The 17,594-nt window shown below is 42.5% G+C and overlaps 4 protein-coding genes across 7 annotated transcripts in view; 2 read left to right on the forward strand and 2 right to left on the reverse strand.

The window, feature by feature from the left end:
• mon1a (MON1 secretory trafficking family member A) lies at positions 1-7,540 on the reverse strand. 2 transcript variants are annotated; one of them, XM_055025011.1, is made up of 6 exons: positions 7,438-7,540; positions 6,927-7,078; positions 4,892-5,278; positions 2,854-3,619; positions 2,366-2,513; positions 1-1,045 (listed from the first exon to the last, which is right to left on the reverse strand). In XM_055025011.1, exons 2-6 carry the CDS (start codon positions 7,048-7,050, stop codon positions 905-907), a joined length of 1,566 nt encoding a protein of 521 aa, XP_054880986.1. In that variant the 5' UTR covers positions 7,051-7,078; positions 7,438-7,540; the 3' UTR covers positions 1-904. The 2 variants fall into 2 exon arrangements, with proteins under 2 accessions (XP_054880986.1, XP_054880993.1); XM_055025018.1 differs by having other exon boundaries at positions 6,927-7,137; positions 7,438-7,539.
• Positions 1-17,594, forward strand: part of si:dkey-245f22.3 (uncharacterized protein LOC492819 homolog) — a 351,352-nt gene that overhangs the window by 258,260 nt on the left and 75,498 nt on the right. The gene's annotated exons all lie outside the window — the stretch shown is intronic.
• On the forward strand, positions 7,539-13,247 carry traip (TRAF-interacting protein). 3 transcript variants are annotated; one of them, XM_055025031.1, is made up of 16 exons: positions 7,539-7,642; positions 7,897-8,900; positions 8,998-9,055; positions 9,155-9,241; positions 9,384-9,423; positions 9,516-9,643; positions 9,734-9,828; positions 9,950-10,063; positions 11,162-11,249; positions 11,337-11,426; positions 11,507-11,595; positions 11,681-11,827; positions 11,906-11,951; positions 12,037-12,135; positions 12,221-12,271; positions 12,742-13,247. In XM_055025031.1, exons 2-16 carry the CDS (start codon positions 8,803-8,805, stop codon positions 12,847-12,849), a joined length of 1,338 nt encoding a protein of 445 aa, XP_054881006.1. In that variant the 5' UTR covers positions 7,539-7,642; positions 7,897-8,802; the 3' UTR covers positions 12,850-13,247. The 3 variants fall into 3 exon arrangements, with proteins under 3 accessions (XP_054881006.1, XP_054881019.1, XP_054881013.1); XM_055025044.1 differs by having other exon boundaries at positions 7,558-7,615; XM_055025038.1 differs by having other exon boundaries at positions 7,559-7,636.
• grm6b (glutamate receptor, metabotropic 6b) overlaps positions 13,212-17,594 on the reverse strand; it is a 17,981-nt gene continuing 13,598 nt past the window's right edge. Inside the window, exon 11 of the mRNA XM_055024922.1 lies at positions 13,212-15,537. Coding sequence (XP_054880897.1) covers positions 15,298-15,537 — 240 coding nt within the window. The 3' untranslated portion in view covers positions 13,212-15,297. The remainder of the gene's footprint in view (positions 15,538-17,594) is intronic.

Raw genomic sequence — 17,594 nt, forward strand, 5'->3', positions numbered from 1 at the left:
TTGGATTGGTCTCTTATTTATTAACATACAATTGTTCTGAGAATGCGGCTTCAATAAATTATCAGCTCTTGCACAAATCTAGTTAGTTAAGGCGTGTTTAGTGGCAACAAAAACAAACAAAAAAACCAAGATGTAGTGAAACACGGAGGACTCGTGGTGTGGCACACGTGTTAAAGGGTGAATTCTCAGGTGAGAGGAATGAAACGGCACGTTAGTGTTTGAACACTGGAACAGGAAAGGTTTACATCGAGGCAAACAACGAGGAGCTTGAAAACACAGTGAACAGCTTCCAGTCTCTCACATGGAGTGTTTCTTTAGAAGACAGGAGTGCATAGACGGGAAAACGGCAACGTTTCCTGGAATTGACGGGGCTCAACAGGAATGTGGCCGACAGGCTTTGCCAATGGATCTTCAAAGACAGTAAAAGGTGCTGCTGCAGCTTGTCAGCGCCACGTTCGCAAAGCCAGTTTTTGTTGCTTACTTTTAGTTCCTTAGAAATGACATTACAGCTTTTAAAAAGCTGTTGTGTTTTTAGAAGCATGACTGCTCTGTTACAGTGAAATGAGTCTTTACTATTAAGAACGTTCACAACGAATAATTTCTATCTCAAGCGAGGCAAAAAGCTGCAGTGGCCTCTCCTCATTCAAAATAAAACTATTTAAAATCTCCCCGGGTAAAACGCTGCTTTAATTCAACTTCTATAGCAAAGCCTGTAAAAGAACAATTAAAGAAATTAAATCGGGGGAGTCCCAGAATCTTGAAATGCATAGCTCTGACAATCAACTTGTCTACAGTGAGATGATTATGGTTTTATTGTCCCGTGAGGCTGCTCGCTCCATGCCAGTAGGTGGCGACAGAGATGTCTACGATCTCAGGAGGTTCGGTTCGGCTCGGCAGCGAAGGCTCAGTATGTGAGAGGACTCAGGATGAAGAGACGATCCTCCTCCCTCCGGATCCACTTTAGGAGCTTGTTTACGGCAGAATACGCCAGGGCCTTAGTCGCCAGCGGACTGAAGCAGAGGTAGAGCTCGAAGCCGCTCGTCACCTGCAGGCCAGAAAAAAACAACAAAAATGCAGGAAGGGTGGCATGAAAGAGCAGCGGGATGTAACATTCACTTAAGCTCCACTACTATAGACTTTTTTTTTTTCAAAAATGTACATTCTTTAGGAAACAAGATGGTTAATCTTCCCAGATTTGAAAGAACAGAAACAGCTTGGACTCATTACACAACTAAAACACTGAGGATATCATACTTTATAAACGCTCCTGCTGTGGGATTGAAGGCTGCAGGATTCATCACGCCAACTAAAACCAAACGAAAGCGTCAAACTCCAGAGACAAAGTCTGTAAGGTAAACAATCCCACCAGTAGGTGGCAGTAACAGAATACTCTCAGAGTGCACTCCCACATAAAAAGTTAAGGGAAGCAGTTTAATACTTCATCCAAGAAGTGAATTGATTTTTTGTTTCGCAAAATTCTGATCTTTAGCCTTTAATTTTGATTTGTTTTTTATTTATTTATTTTTAATACGTGGTTGTTTGTGAGTTTTGGAAATTCTTTTGATGTTGGTTTCATTCTAAAATGTCATTTCCATTTTCAATAATAAAACTACCAACTGATGAACTTATATTTCTCCAAGAAGTAGAACCGTACTTTACAAAGCATCTATTACTGTTTTACAGCAACATTCGTATTTAACTTGAACAAAATCTGCAGCTATTAGCTAAATGCTGTCCATTTAAAGTAGCAACAACTGTATGCAGAGCTGCACAATATGCAGCACCACAGTTGTCATCACCATACTAAGATCTGTAATATTGCAGCTGGGAAGTATTGCTTAGAAGCCATTTTTGGTTGTCCATAGAAGGGCTGAACAGTAAATAAACAGTAATCCATATCACGATAGACATGTGATTGAAAGCAATAAAAAATGTCTGAAAGAATATTAAATATTGAATATTCACTGAACTCCAATCCATAACCACACAGCATTCTGGGGGATGTAGGAAAAGAAAAGGCTTTAACTGCTGAAACTCTCACAGTGAATTAAGTAAGTGGCATCAACTGCAGCATCCAGACTCTGACTTGAGGGAGGTGAAGAATTATGCAATTGTTTATTTTACTTAAAAGGACAATTTTATTTAAACATATATTTTGTAGACATTTTGAGCTTTCAGTTTGACATTAACAGAGTTTTTTGTACGTTTTTTTGTCAAAAAAGCCAAACTATGTTGATCATGACTGCTTCATTAAGCCAAAAAATACTTATCGGCGCTTCACTTCAAGCAGTGCAGAATTCCTTCATAAAAGCAAAAATGGAGATTCTGCTGTGATATTTTTACATTTTGACATTTTTACACCCACCATGGCCAGCAGGTTCTCAGCTTCACTGCAGCGGTAGAAGGAGCGCAGCGGTCTGGTTGGGTGGTGTAAACAGCTGTGAAGGTTCTGGTAGAGTCCCATCAGCCTCTCCTGCTCCTCATCAGACTGGTACACCTCAGGTATCTCTGGACTGGACAGAAAAAAACCCCCATAAAAGTACTTGAAAAACATCCAACTTCTCAGTTACAGGATAAAAATGAGCATTTTCACTAGAGACGCACTGATCGAATCTTAAATACTACAAAGGTGTTGAAATAGCACTAAATTATGTGTAATATGAGTAAATATCGGTTATCAGCCATAACAGCAATATTCGACCAAAATTTTCATCTCGGTGCATTGATAGCTCTTCAGGGTCAGGTTGGTGTTTGCTGATACTAAACCTCAAGATATTGGTATCAGAAACAAAAAAAAAGAAAAAAAAAGTTGATCGGTGCATCCTTAGTTTCCGCCAGACGTTGACCTCTCACCTGGTGTACAAGCCAGAGCTCTTCGACTTGTACAGGAAGTGCCGCAGTTCTGGGATTCCGACCTGCACCACAGAGTAGCTTTGGCACTTGAGCGCCTCCTTCATGGCCTGGTAGGCGCTGCGCTTGCTCAGCCTCTCCATGAAGCGCTGCTTGCAGTCCAACATGTTGAAGAAGTCCTCCCTGTCGGTGGAGACCAGGATGAGGCAGAGCTCGGAGCCGGGCTCCAGGTAGGAGATGTGGGCGTGGAAGAAGCCAGCCGTGTTGAACTTAGGCAGGCAGATGGGCGTCCAGCCCTCGCCCTCCCGGAACGATGAAGACGAGCCGACGAGGTTGAAGACCAGGTGCAAGTCTATGTGGTGCAGAAACTGGTCCTTCTTGCGGACCAGGGTGACCAGGCGGTCGCCGGCCAGCAGAATGGAGAACACCAGGTTCTTGGCCTTGGCCGCCTGCAGGCTGGACGACACCACGTCCCTGGCGGAGCTAGCCAGGGGCAGGCAGGTGACGGCGCTGAGCAGCAGGCCCGGGTCGCGCTCCAGCCGGTGCAGCAGATTGTCGGTGAGGTACTCGGAGCCGGCCAGCAGGCGGCGCAGGTCGTAGTTCTGCTTGTGCTGGAAGATGTGGTTGAGCTGGGTCAGGGTGAGCAGGCTGACGATCTGGTAGTAGATGTACTGAAGCTCCCGGAGCAGTTCCTTCTCTGACTGACTGCTCTTGGTCACGCCCACCAGGACCAAAGGACTCTTGGTGAGGAAAACCACCTTACAGCCATCTGGGAACCGAGATACAGAGGGTCAGGTCGATTGGCTGCTTTGCTGAACCAGTTATCAATCATCAATCAATCGTCCCTGATGACACTCAGGTTCTATCCGACGCAAATCTGGAACAAGCTTCCAGAAAACTGCAAAACTGCCAAAACACCAACTTTGTTTTAATCAAGGCTAAAAACCCACCTGTTTAGAGCTGCTTTTGAGTCCTAGTAAATGGAACACTGACCAACGCATTTAAAGTTTATTAATGATGATTTTTGGTTAGGGCTTTTGATTAAAGGTCAGGTTCATTGCTTGTATCAAAACTGTATGATGTTTTGTGCTGAAACATGCTGAATAAATCCTCTTGACTTCTACCTGTTGCTGGTCAATCATTAAAACTGTTTTTCATCCTTTAAAACGGGGATCACAGTATGTCGTCTGACCTGATCAGTTCTCAGATTAGACGTGCCGATCCGATATTAATATCTGTATCATTTCCAAAACTGTTCTAGACTAAATATTAGTGGCAATGTGCCTGATCCATAAGGGCAGATCTACACAGTCTAATTCTATGCTTTGTGCTCTCAGGCATGCTTTATTATTTATTTTATACTTATATATAGAATTCCTAGTTGCACTTTCTGTTTCTGTCAGCTTCAATTTTGATATTATTTATTTTACATTGGCTTTTCTGCTCCTAGTTGCATTGACTGAGCAAACTAAAGTTGTGTTACTTGTACATGTCTGACCAAGCTTGTGAAACTACTAGTGTAGTTAAGTATGCTGTACTGATGGAGGGTTATAAGGTAAATTTGTAATTCAGCGCATTTAAAAAAAATGTTTTAAGTCAATCTAGCACTGTTTTTCTGTATCAGATCAGTATCGGCCAATAATGAACCTCAGATACCTGTATCGTCATCAGGAGTGAAAAAAGTGGATTGGTGCGTCTCTAATTTGAACAATAAAAAAACAAAACATTTTTGATACATAAACTGGATCTTAATGAAACTGTATGTTTTAGTCACACAAACAAGCCTCCTAAGAACACATATTAATTATTGAATATGACTGAAGTTGACATTCGAGCACCAAAAACGAATAAGAACTCATTTGCATGCATGTTACAAGTTTTTTGTAGAAGTTGTGAAAACCTTCATTTAAAAGTGAATACCTATGTTATTTTCCCACAATTTAAGATAAGGGAGCATTTACTGACTTTACTAAAGTATCAAACTCAGCATATCAGGGACAAAACCTGATATGCTGAGTTAATACCGAAAGTGTTCTCTGACCTGCTTGGATGGAGCGGATGATGTTCTTCTCCGCCTCTACAAAAGACACCAGTGCCATCATCACCCCCATGGTGCTGGAAAGGGCCTCCTCTGTGCCGTAGCGGGTGTAGATCGGCTTTCCGGCCTCACTCAGCACAAACACGTGCTTTTTGTGGCTCCTCCACGCCTCGCTGGACACGTCCTCCTCTTTGGTTCTGCTCTCGGACGAGGCGTCGCTGTTGAGACGCTCCTTGGCGCTTTTGTCCTCAACCAAGGCACTGAACTCCTCTTCATCATGTTCTGCTGAACCGTCTGACCCTGGCGCCCTCTGGGCTTCTTCCTCAGCCTCGCCGGTCAGGTCTTCGTAGGACTGTGTGTGATAGAAAATAGCACTCTGCTGACCAGCGCCTGCAGAGTGCTGATTTATTAAAACAAATGGCTCTTAATGGAAGGCATTAAGAGGCCATTTCTACTTAAATACCACAATAAGATCTTAAATCAAAGTGGTTAACGAATGGTGCATTTCTCAAAACATCCTCTTAGTCCCTAATCTAAGAACTCAGATTGTGGATGTTATCCATTGAGATCCACAATCATGATAGGATTATGATAGGTCTTCATGTTCCTCAAAAAAGAAACAGAAACAACACCGATCTGAGAAAATATTAATATTTCTCCTTGTGGAGAGAAGTGATGATATGTCAGGCTTGCATTTTTTGTTATACCACATTAGATGAATTAGATGATGAACATATTGAGGAGTTCTGACGTGGACCAGTTGGGGGCGCCAAAACCACAAATCTACTAAAAGTGGTTCTGTATTTCTGGGGGATAGAAGAGCTTTTTCTTACAACTGAGTATTATGACCATTGTAAATAGAAAAAAAATATTACATTTCCACCCAAAAAAATCATCAAAAAATGTTTTTTTGAAAAAAAAAAAGAGTGAAAAAGTTTTAAAAGTCAACATTTGCTAGAAAAAGAAACATGAAATTAAGATTTATCTCAGGGGTTATTGAGAAAAACAAAACAAAACAAAAAAAGTTGAAATTTCCGAGGTTCCAGAATTTTTCATGTTTTGAACTTCAGAAATTTCTATCGATGTCTCTGATGAATAAACTGACACAGAAAAATTTACATTTCACAGATTTGTCATTTAACCTTTTTTTTTTTTACAGTATTAGAATTACATTAAAATATGAATATAAAACAAATAGTTTAGTTCCTTTTTAAATATAAATATATATATTATATATAAAAAGGCCGCAGCTTGTTCTGCGTTAGCATTAGCAAGGCAAGGCAATTCCATTGGAGTGTTGCCTCCACTTGCGGAATACAAGAATGCTCTTATGAAAACACAATGACTTGCTATAAACGTCCAAGTTCAACTCATCTCTGCATGTACTTCTGTCGTTCATGACAGGAAGAGCTGTTCTGCATTATTTTACACAACCCTAGAATGTGCACAATCATGCCACTTCACACCCAAACCACCTTCAGCATGACCCCATCAAAAAATATCACTAGGTTCAACTACAAATACATTTTGCATTTTTCAAGTTTGAAGTATAATATGTCTTTCAGGTCAACAGTAGTTGTTATTTATTCTGTCTTTGCTTTCATTGTCTGTCTTTCTTCTAGGTCACAAATTCTGTGGACAATCCCACTGAAACCGTGAATAAATAAGGTTATGGATTTTAAATCAACTCTGAGCAGACAGTGGCCAGTACATTCATCTATCAGATGTGTAACGTTTGCACCTAAATCTGTATTACGTCCTGATAAATGAGCCCCTAGACTGGCAAAGTGGGGGGGTGGCATAATCCCGAAAGACCTGTAGCAATCGATGGTTCTACTAAAGTGTTGGGGACCAAATCCAAATCCAAACCAAACTGAAACCAAAAAAATCTGAAAAGTTGCTACAAAGGCAGTAAAAAACATCCATATAGATATGTTGACGTTCACATATAACAGTTTCACGTGAATCCTGAAACAAAAGCAAACTAAATCACCCCAGAAATAGTTTCAGGTCGGTTTGCTTCCTCAGCTCAGCTCACCTGGTTCCGTGCCCTCCACCAGACCCGGTGTGGGGCTCTCCGCCCTGTCGGAGCGCAGCCGGTCCACAGGAGCCAGCAGACCGTTCTCCCAGGCCACGGTCGTCTTGCCAGTTTCTCCGTCCATCCCTGCTACTTCCGGCGGGCACACACACCTGGACAGCAGGACCGACACAGGCTGAAAGCTGGGTTCAAAGGTCGAGCCGCTTCGTGACTGCGTCGTGTAAAGATGCACCGGGTTATACCCTTCTTTATTTCTGCAGTGACTAAAAGCTACAAACTAGTACAAAAAATGAAGTGAAACTAAACTACGGAACCAAAACAATAGTGTTGAGGGGGTATATTGTTCTCTCACATCCTTTATTTAACTGGAAGCATTACCTAAAGGAGAACTTCAGAGGCTACTCTTAACTGCTAACTCCAACAGACGTCAGCTCTACCGGAGGTCTATTCCGAGCTCCTACAGCAACACTATCACTTCCCGTTACAACACGGACTACTGTCAGGTTTCTACCTCTCATTTCGACGGCTTTCGCGTTTCAGTCCACGTCTCCTCCACTCGTGTAACTGCTGCAGCGGCTAGCTGCACGAAACCAACGGACTTCTGCTACCTGCCAACATGCTAGTTAGCGGAAGTGGGAATTGTGGGATATGAAGTCCCGAGTCCAGAAAAAGAGAGGCACTTGAAAGCTGTGAGAACGAAGTCACATAATGTAAATGTAAATATGCTTGATTGTTTACGTTTAATTTATTATCTAAGCTATTTTATGTTTTTGAGTCAAAGTAGTAAAGAAAAAAACATAATTATTGAGTCATTGACTGAATGAAGTTAAAAAAATACTTCAAATACAAAAATAATTACACTTTAAACAAATATATATTAAAACATTCCCCAGGTTATTCTTAAAATTAAAATGAAAAAATATAATTATATGTGATTTTTTTAATTTTAATTATAATTTTTTTTTTGTAGACTGTCTGGCGCAGATCTCGAGGAGTTTGTGCAGAGTTCTGGAGAGCACGGCGTCATCATCATGTCTTTGGGAACGTTTGTGCCCAACCTTCCAGATGACCTGGCAAATAAGACTGCGGCCTCCAGAAGGCCATCTGGAGCTACAACGGAAGCAAACCATCCACTCTTACACATTACTGGTGGACCGGATGAAGACCTTTTAGAGCATCCAAAGGTGAAGCTGTTTGTGGAGGAACCAACGGAGTCCAAGATTATTAGACTATTTTTTATTTTCTTTGAGAATTTTTTGTTGGGAGTAATGTACTTTATTGCAGTTACATACTGTGTTTTAATGAGGGCTTTTCGTGTGATTCTATACAACTTGAACGTATTTTTTATTTATTGTTTTAGCGTCTGCTACAATAAAAGTATCGCAAAAAGTCCCACAAAATCTACTACTGGACACACTGACTGCGACAAAACTGACGCACGAAAAGCACCGTGAACGCACCATGTGGGGGCGGGGCTTAACGTTTGAACGCCTAGCGGGGAAACGCACAGACGGAGGAAATACTGCGCGACTGTTAGCTATCTGTGGTTTGAGTCACAATGTGGCGCTAGCTAGGTTCAAATAAAGCTTTACGGGTATGTTTAGGGATACTTGAGATTGTTCCGAAGGACTGTGCTGTAACTTGGCGTCTCTATTTAGTAAGTATGAACACCGGTAACGTAGGCGTTAGCTCCGTTGCTGCTGTAGCTATCACTGTCTCGCGAGACAACATTCAGTTCAAAACATATCCTGTTAAACACGCTGACAGCTGGTGAGATAGTAACACAGTAAAGCCGTGACGTGAACCGTTTGTTGTTTCTGTTATACAACACGAACCGGTCGAGCCCCCTCCCCTTTTTCCGGTTTTTAAAATAAAAATGCCCATTAGAGCCTATTGTACGATCTGCTCCGACTTCTTTGATCACGCCAGAGACGTGGCTGCCATTCACTGCGGACACACTTTTCACTACGAATGGTGAGACGAATTCAACTGTCCAAATCCGTCAACGTTCTCCAAAAATGTCAGCACATTTTCTTGTGTGTGTAAAGTATATTTTTCTCATTTCTTCCAGTCTTCTTCAGTGGTTTCAGACCGCTCCAACCAAAACCTGTCCTCAGTGCAGAAAACAGGTGCTGCAGCTAAACATAACAAAGAAAACAGAGCCTGATCCGAACCATGTACTCGTGCATATTGATACATAACTTTTTTCCCTCCTTCTTCTTCTGTAGGTCAGCACCAGACACATCATCAACAAGCTGTTCTTTGACATTGGAGGAGAGGGGGAGGAAGGGTCTGTGGACCCAGAGAGCCTGCAGGTAAACAAACAGTCCAAGAAAGATTTTTTAAAATGAATGGAAAATTTTGGATACATCAGATCAAGGTAAAATTGACGGATTCTGCTGTCTAGCATGTGTTTTTACATTTCACTTAAGCGTGTTGTCTTCGTGTTTTTCACAGAATGAGGTTGATCGAATGAAGGCACTGCTGAGTTCTAAAGGTGCTCCACATGCGCACTTAATTTCCCCTTTAATTTGAAGGTTGCTGTGGCCAGCTGATCGACTAATCGTTTTTGTTTGTTTGCTTTTTCAGATCGAGACTGGCGGGAGAAACAGAAGGCGATGGACGGCTTGAAGGACACGGTGAACAAGCAGAGGAGAGACCTGGATGCCGTGCGGAAAGAGGTCATGGAAAAGGAGATGGTCTGCGTCGCTCTCAAAGTACGGCTTTTTGTTTCAAGGCTGACGCCGTTAATGCTTCATCGTGAGACCGAAGTTGGTCTGCCTGGTAACGTTTGGATGTGTCAACAGAAGCAGATGGTGTATTTGGAGACGCAGCAGAACGAAATTCACGCAGCGAAGGAGGAAATCCGCAGACTGAGGGGCAAAATGAAAACCTTGGAAGGGTAAAATGAGGGATTTAAATGTTCACTTCAGCCAAGTTTACAGAACAATTCTGATTAAATCGTTTTGACTTTTATTTACTGACTTCTTGTGAACTGATGATCCAGCTGTTGTCTTCCCCAGCCTGGACATGCTGCTGCAGGGTCAGCGAGGCGAAGTGGAGTCCATGATCACAGATATGGGTGTGAGCCAGGCAGCAGTGGAGCAGCTCTCTATTTACTGCATCTCTCTGAAGAAGTAAGAACCAGCTGGTTAGGCTGGATCTTTTCCTTCGCTTGATGGATTTTGTTGTTGTTGTTGTTGTTGCGGGGGTCATCCATGTCACACATTCTGTTAACGTAACAAGATCTGCTTACGAACAGTAAGTAATTATTTCTAGCTGGCAGATTTGTCAACATCCAGATATATTGGCCAGTGTGCAAACTGTCCATTAGAGGTTTTTTTGGCCGATCACCAATTTTTAAAAAGCCTGAGCTGCTGATTTTGTCCAAAACCGGCTTTTACATTTTATTTATTTTTTTAAACTATTTGTCTTAAAAGTCACTAGCACCAATAAACCGGCACATATTGTTGTAATTTTTGGGTGGTTTGCTGGTCACAGAATCATCCAAAATTAAAGGTCCGCTAAGTGACATCTGCAGTTAGCTGCCTCATAGCCGACCCCTATAGAACTAACTGGAGCTATGACCTTGATTTTCATTCACACTATTAGCTTTTGGTATCTCTGCCAATTTTATATTTGTCTTAATATTTTCACTAAACCTAATTTTATTTTCTATTCCATCATTTATCTACCTGTTTTATGTGTTTTTGTTGTGAAGCACTTTGGTCAGCTGAGGCTGTTGTAAATGTGCTGTACAAATAAAGGTTGACTTTGAACTTTGACCTTACTTTTGGTTGATTCTGTGCCAATCTTTTGGTTTTGGTTTTGCTCTCAGTTTCATAAATAGTTCTCCTGCACCCAGCTCTACCCCCAATCTTTGAACGATTCTCAATGAGAGTGGTGGGGAAGGAAAGTCCTCTCATCATGGCGCTCTACCTCGTAAAACTTTGGATTTACCTGCAAGCTAAATCCAAAGCAAGTTGAAATTAGTAAAAGCTGACACACTTTTCTGCTGATTTGAAGAATTGTTCAGCGGCGGGCTGTCTGGAGAGTTTGCAGTGATTCGTGATCCATCGAGTTCAGACACTGTAGTCGGCGGTACTTGTAACAAAATACTAGAAGGGCAACAGGTTCGTTTTAATTCGACAGAAGGAAAAAAATTCCTATCAGAATGAATCATTTTTCTTAATTCTGTTTCCTCAAAACATTTTCATCTACTTCCCTGCACTCAGAGAATATGATGACCTCAAAGGAAGCCTCAAGTCTTCAAACGACATGTGCGAGAAGCTGAAGCGAGAAGTTCTCTCCTCAAACAGCAAGGTAGCGTCACATCTGGAGCTTTAAGTCAAACGTCCCAAAAAACAACTTCTTGATTGTCAACTGTTTTTTGTTTTGTTTTTTTTTTAGCTGGAGAAGGCTTCCCGGGAGGCACTTCTGCTCAAAGAGGAGTTGAAGTCTCTGCAGAAAGACCTGGCCGGCGCCGACAAGGAGATCTCGGTAAGAGCAGATCAACAGAACTCGTACACTTGCGCTACCCGAGAGGCTTGTGCCGATTCCTGCTCGGGTTCTGTCCCCAGAGTCTCAAGAAGAAAGTGGAGTTTCTCCAGAAGACTCTGAGCACGCCGACCCGCACCAACGAAGCCCTCAGCAGGCTCGTCTTCGAAAGGTTCGTTCCCTCGGAGCCTCCTCTGGTGTCGATGGGATTTCCCAGGAAACTCTGTCGCTCATTCACCTGGGGCTTTTTTCCGCAGCCCGGCGCCTCTGGAACTGAAGCCCCCCCACCACCACCAGCCCGCGCGCGGAGACGACATCGACCTCAACATGACCTATGACATCGCCACGCCTGACGACACGTCAAAGAGACCGTCCCAGGTTCCCTCGAAGAAGATGCGGCTGGGGTAAGCTCTTTGAGTCGACGGTTCAGATGACGAGTCGGTTGATTTAAGGCTCAGACGGAAAACTTGTTTTGTTTCTAGAACGTCTTCTTCGAAACACAGCGAGAAACTTTCCTCCCTGAGCAAGGTGAGGCTCGAATCAGTCTCTCTGCAAGACATGTTGCACTATCACTCGTTGAGCGTAACGCTGTGATTTTCTGCCGTTGGCTCAGAATGAAGATTCAACGCTCGATCCTTTTCTGAGGAACTCCCTCCTCTTCAGAAAGAAGACTTTCGGAAGCATGTTGGACCCTCAGAAGAAGGCTGGAGTCGTATGTACAACATAGTCAATGCAGAAATCTCTGCTTCTCAGAGTGCCATCTGTTTGATTTAGTTTTTGTTTTTTCTTTTCATTAGGTCCAAACTGGCTATGATGGATTAGGAGGACGGACTAAATTCATCCAACCTGTATCCTTTTTTCTGTCTTCACTTCTGTGGCAGAGAAAAGTTCAAAATGGTCTTCATGAATGTTACAGACTTTGTCCGTTTATTCCTTTATTGAAAGAGGAGGTAATCTTTTTTTAACAAAATTAAACTTTTACCACAAGTTTTGTCTCATTACATACTGTCACATGACATTTTCAAATATTTAATCTTCTTTTATAAAAATTACATACCACAGCGTTAAAGTAGTTGGTTTGTTAGCAGCTTTAGCAAGCTTGTAAGCAAGTTTCAGTTGCTATTGCCAATATTAGAGTTTCTCTGCATCTTGCTGAAGAACATTTCACCAAATATTAGTGGTTGTGTGTGGGTATATATGAGAAAATCCACGATGAATTCAAATTTGTTCTCAATTCTAGCTCTTAAAAAGCACTTAAGGTGCTTTGCTGTAAATTTACCGAGTTGTCATCGTTCCTTGACTGAGCTCTTTGATCCAGTCTCCTTTATCCGAGATCCGGCCTCTGCTGAAAGCCAAAAGGAAAAAAGTGACTCGGCCTCCCTCTAAGATTCCAACATGTCTGACTCTGGACAGCTTCCTGGAATGAAGTCGGGACGTTTGGGGCTGAAACAAATCATTGGTGCTGCTGTGGCCCAGCAGGGGGACCAGGAGACGGGTCGGGACAAGACGGCAGCAGAACTTTGTAATTACTACTTTATTGAAAATCAGAAGAACGCACCTCAGAAAACAACAAATGCTGCCTTTATTTTTTAACATCAACATGCCTGATATAGTCTCTTTTTTTGTTGTGTGTTTATATAAATTTGTTCACAGTCTGGCCTGAAGCACTTCTGACTAGAAGCATGATTGTCTGAGTTTATTTTCCCGTTTTCAGCTGATTTTCACAGCTTTTTTTCATAAAAATGTACATTTGGATTAATTATGTTTTGTTTTTTAATCTCTCGCTTAGTGTCAGCCAGCTCAAAAATAAACTTTTTATTATTATTTTGGTCTGTTTTTGTTCCCCTAATATTTGCACTGAGCAGTGCTCTCCAGCAGAGGGCATCACAAACTATTTTATTTATTCCTTTGACATTATGTGTCTATTGATCTAATAAACGTGCTCCTTTTTACTTAAGAAACTGAAATTTGAATTTTTATAGCTGTAGGCCAAAATCCAAATTAAACAATTTCTAATCAAAGAACAACCTGCAAACAAATTTTCTTTGTGACATAAACATGCGTTTAGTGAAGGTAGCTGCTCAGTTCTGATAGGATTCAGTTAGTTGCCAGTAAGCCATGTTTCAGGTCAAGGTTCAAAAACCAGCAGGATTTGCCAACCGGCGCTGCCGTTAGCAGTACAAGCTAACACCATTTTATTTCTAGCTCTAAACATCAAAAGAAAGGCAATAATTTTAAATGTTGAGGACAAGATTAGGTAAAAAAACAAAACAACTCTGATCTGAAACATGTTTGAATTCTGTTACCTTTTCACACTTCAATCTTAAAAAATGTTACTCCTCCAAAAAAAATAAAAATAAAAAAGACCACAAACCTACAGTCCATCCTTCAAACAAAGAAGCACCACTAAAGGGTAAAAACATTTTCTTAAGTTCGGTGAAACAAGAAAGAGAAAAAGTTCAAGTCGTGCTCCTTAACTCGTTACTTTGTTGTAAAAAAAAAAAAAAGAAAATCCTGAGATGAATGAAGTTTACGAAGGAAACTAAAAAAGGTCTATTCGGCGAACATGAGCTCGTATTGACTCGGTGTCATTTTAATCATTCCCGACATTTCCTCGGACGTATTTTCCATTCCGACGAAGGCCGAGCGGCTGCGTGGAGCCGCCATGCAGCCTGACCTTTTCACAGAACGCTTCATATTTTCACAGACAATATGGGGAAATACCAAACATTGTTTTCCTTAATGCTGATGTGAAAGTACCAGGTGGGGAACAGACATCCTCCTCACAGTCACCCACGTCCTGTATGTGCCCCTAAATGAAGTTTCCACTTAAAAACAAATTAGGTTGTCTCATTATTACATTACTTAAAAAAGAAATAAATATTGCATGACATAAGCCACTGGCTATTGAGACCAGCAGCGATACAGACATAGTGATAAATCTGCCTCCCTCCAGTGTGAGAAGAGACGCTCGTCCCTCATGAACAATATGTGAGACATTCAGAAACACGTAAACCATGCGGTGCTTCAGGAGCCGCTCGGTCCCGACGGCTTCCACTAACAATGTAAATCTTCCTGTAGGACAAAGGAAAATGCTTTTCTTTTTCCTAAGCAGCATTTCTGAAGGAGCGTTTCAATTTCTGACGCATCTCCATCGAGCTGAGGTATAAGGACAGTCCTGCTGAGACGTTTATGTCCACCAGCATGGCTCCACCCGTGAAAGGCTTTCAGACACGCATTTGAATCATTCTTTAACCCAAACAGCATCTTTTTAAAAATGTTATTTGAAATATAAATTAGATGTGAATTTTTGGGCCGATCTGGTTTTGTTTTGGGCTTTTTTTTTTGTCCGGAAAGTTGGTGAATAAAGCAACAAAGTCGCATCGTTGGCGACGTGCAGATGTGACCTGGTAGAACATCTGTCGGTTAAACCAGCAGAGAAAAGGGATGCATAAGATCGGCTACTCTCGCAAATATCGTCCTATCTGCAAAATGTATCGGTGCACTCCGAATTAAAATAGCTTTTTGGAATGCATGAAGCTGGCCGACATCGGGCTTTGTGGAATGAATGCGATTTAAATGCGTTGGCCATTCCTAAGAAGAAGAGTGGTGAAACATCCACGCAGAATTACGCCAGAATTCTGCAGGTGGATAACAAACAGTTGTTTTTCCATTTGATTCAAGATGGCTCAGTATTGTTACAGTCCCGATGTGTGTGAGTGTTAGTTTTTCCTTGGTTTCCATTCTTCATTCCAGGTTAAATAAAGTTTTATAAACCTCCACATTTGCTGGTCGTTTGGTTTCACGACTAGAGGACAGAAACAGGCGCTCAGATGCTTCTGGCTCTGAATGCCGACCCCCTGACCACGTCGGGTCACTGCGACCTGTCCGGCTCCATCTTGGACTCTCCGTTCTGCTTGTCGTTGACCTTCTGGGACAGGCGCGTGGACACGGTGGCCGCCTGGACTACGGCTTTGAAGCTGCGCTTCCTCTTCTGGACGTTCTGCTCCGGGTGGAAGATGATGACGTAGACCTTGGGGATGTAGAGCATGCCCAGGGACACGGTGGCGCTCAGGCTCATGGAAACAGTCAGGGTGGTGGTCTGGATGAACATCTGGAGACAGAGAAACACGCCGGAGGTGAGAAACACAAGCAGGGGTTCTTTATTTTTCATCTTAAGCCACAGCGGCCACTGTTCCCTGATGAATGATTTATGTCTGTAAATGTAGTCTGGAGAAGATGTCCCGTTTCTGGGGTTTTCACGGCATTTCCCTCTTTGCCGTTTACTTTACTTCTGCAGAAAACATATGGCAAAAACAGTCAAAATGCACGACGGAGTACTGCGGCCATACTAAGATAAAACAAGAAGAAAGTTGTGCTACGAGAATAAAGTCTAAATAACGTGAGAATAACGTTGTAACAGGAGAAAAGTCAATATTTTAAGAATAAAGTCGGAATTAATATTACGACTTTGTTTTCGTAATACTGTTCTCATAAGGTTGGCTTTATTCTCATAATTTCATTTATTTAGTTTTATTTTCTCAGCGTGGCTCTGTCGCAAAAAACTACCAAGAATATGTAAAATTATATATATTTTTAAAACTCTGTCCAGGCAAAAAAAACCAAAAAAAACATGAAGTGTGTGTGCCATGAATAAGACATAGGTCTGCCATAAATAAGTCACCAGCCATCATTCCGCCGACCTCTGCCGTGTTTCGCATGTTTCCCGTTTTTGTATTATTATTTATTTCTTCTCGGAGGAATCTTTTTCAGTGATTTTGTGGTACAGTGGAGATTGCGTGTGTGTGTGTGTGTGTGTGTGTGTGTGTGTGTGTGTGTGTGTGTGTGTGTGTGTGTGTGTGTGTGTGTGTGTGCGTGTGTTTGGCCCCGGGTCGGGCAGGGACACGTGCTCAGAAACGGATAACTTTTGCCGCCGCCATGTTTCGGGCGAACAGGAAACATGGCGGAGGAGGCCCTCGCCGCACGTGACGGCTTGATAACAGATGTCACTTTCACCACGCCGACGGTCTATATTTAGTCGCTTTTCCCAAACCGATGATTAATTGAACGAGAGGGTCACATCGGTCTCCGGATCGTCCCGTCTGTCCTCCTGTTGTCTTCCCTTCCTGTCTCCATTCACTTCACTTCCAGTTTGAAGAGGTGAAAAGACTTTAAAAGCACCCAGAGGCTTTAATTGTTTCAGCTTGACTGAATCATAATGCATCTCTCGATTAGTCAAAGCCTATCCGTATTTTTTTTCTCCAATATTCCTCCGTCGGTCCCGTATTTTGCTGCGGCAGAAAATAACCCCAAAGCTAATTTAAACCCTCAGTACAGTGGTGGCAGGATGTTCTGCGAGGGCAGCGGAAAGCAAATACGATTTGACAGGCAGCAAACCAAGATTTCACTTTGAGGATTTGAGGGTTTCTTTTCTTTCACTTTCCAACTGTGAGTGTGCTCGCCTTTGCGTGTTGCAATATTTTCAGCCACTGCACCAATTTAATGCCTTCATAGGGGTGAAGGAGGGAGAGTTGTCTTAAAAGGGAGTCAACAGAGCATCCATCCGTCTTTTTTTTAGACCAACAGTGCTTTGCACACGTGTTCACAACTCTTAGTCTCCATCCATCTTCTGTTCAACGTCAGCTGCCCTGCCCCATGCCCACAGCATGCTGCTTCTGACACCGTGTTTCACTGTGGTGTACGAAGGTGCGACATGTTAGATTTCCACCGCATATTCTTTTGGAGGTAGCACAGAAAGTTACGTTCGCGTCTCCTCTGGTCAGAGAATCTTCTTCCACATGCTCACTCTATGCACGTTCTCGCTGCGTGCTGCGTTGATCGCCCCGTGTGCTGAGCCCTTGACTCAGTTGCGCTTTCAAAAGTTTGCGTTAAGCGCACACGAGCCGAGCAAGTGGCCTGGTGTTTTAGACACGTACGTTGGCGAGATATTCTCTGAAAATGGGCCTCATGCAGGGTTCATTGAAATGCCAGTGCAGGTGTAGCTTCATTGACGGAACACAATCTGAATTGTTCAGTACAGGTGGCGCACAAGTTGCAAAACTTCAGAGATTCAGAGACTGCTCTACTTAATAAGGCTGCGTCAGCCCAGGTCTTTTGTGTTTTGACATATCTGCAGTTAAGAGGCAATAGTGGAGGATTCCTACTGTATCC

This window comes from Poeciliopsis prolifica, unplaced genomic scaffold (genome assembly GCF_027474105.1).
Source record: "Poeciliopsis prolifica strain line A6 unplaced genomic scaffold, Auburn_PproV2 SCAFFOLD003, whole genome shotgun sequence".
NCBI classification, from domain to species: domain Eukaryota; kingdom Metazoa; phylum Chordata; class Actinopteri; order Cyprinodontiformes; family Poeciliidae; genus Poeciliopsis; species Poeciliopsis prolifica.

Excerpts from the sequence above, each read along its gene's own strand:
- traip (XM_055025031.1), top strand. The coding sequence starts at position 8,803 with ATGCCCATTAGAGCCTATTGTACGATCTGCTCCGACTTCTTTGATCAC. Across the intron at positions 9,424-9,515 it reads GGCACTGCTGAGTTCTAAAG|ATCGAGACTGGCGGGAGAAA; the intron begins GTGCTCCACATG and ends TTGCTTTTTCAG. Across the intron at positions 11,250-11,336 it reads TTCTCTCCTCAAACAGCAAG|CTGGAGAAGGCTTCCCGGGA; the intron begins GTAGCGTCACAT and ends TTTTTTTTTTAG.
- mon1a (XM_055025011.1), bottom strand. The coding sequence starts at position 7,050 with ATGGACGGAGAAACTGGCAAGACGACCGTGGCCTGGGAGAACGGTCTG. Across the intron at positions 2,514-2,853 it reads AGCTCTGGCTTGTACACCAG|TCCAGAGATACCTGAGGTGT; the intron begins GTGAGAGGTCAA and ends TTTTCTGTCCAG. Across the intron at positions 1,046-2,365 it reads CTGAGAACCTGCTGGCCATG|GTGACGAGCGGCTTCGAGCT; the intron begins GTGGGTGTAAAA and ends TCTGGCCTGCAG.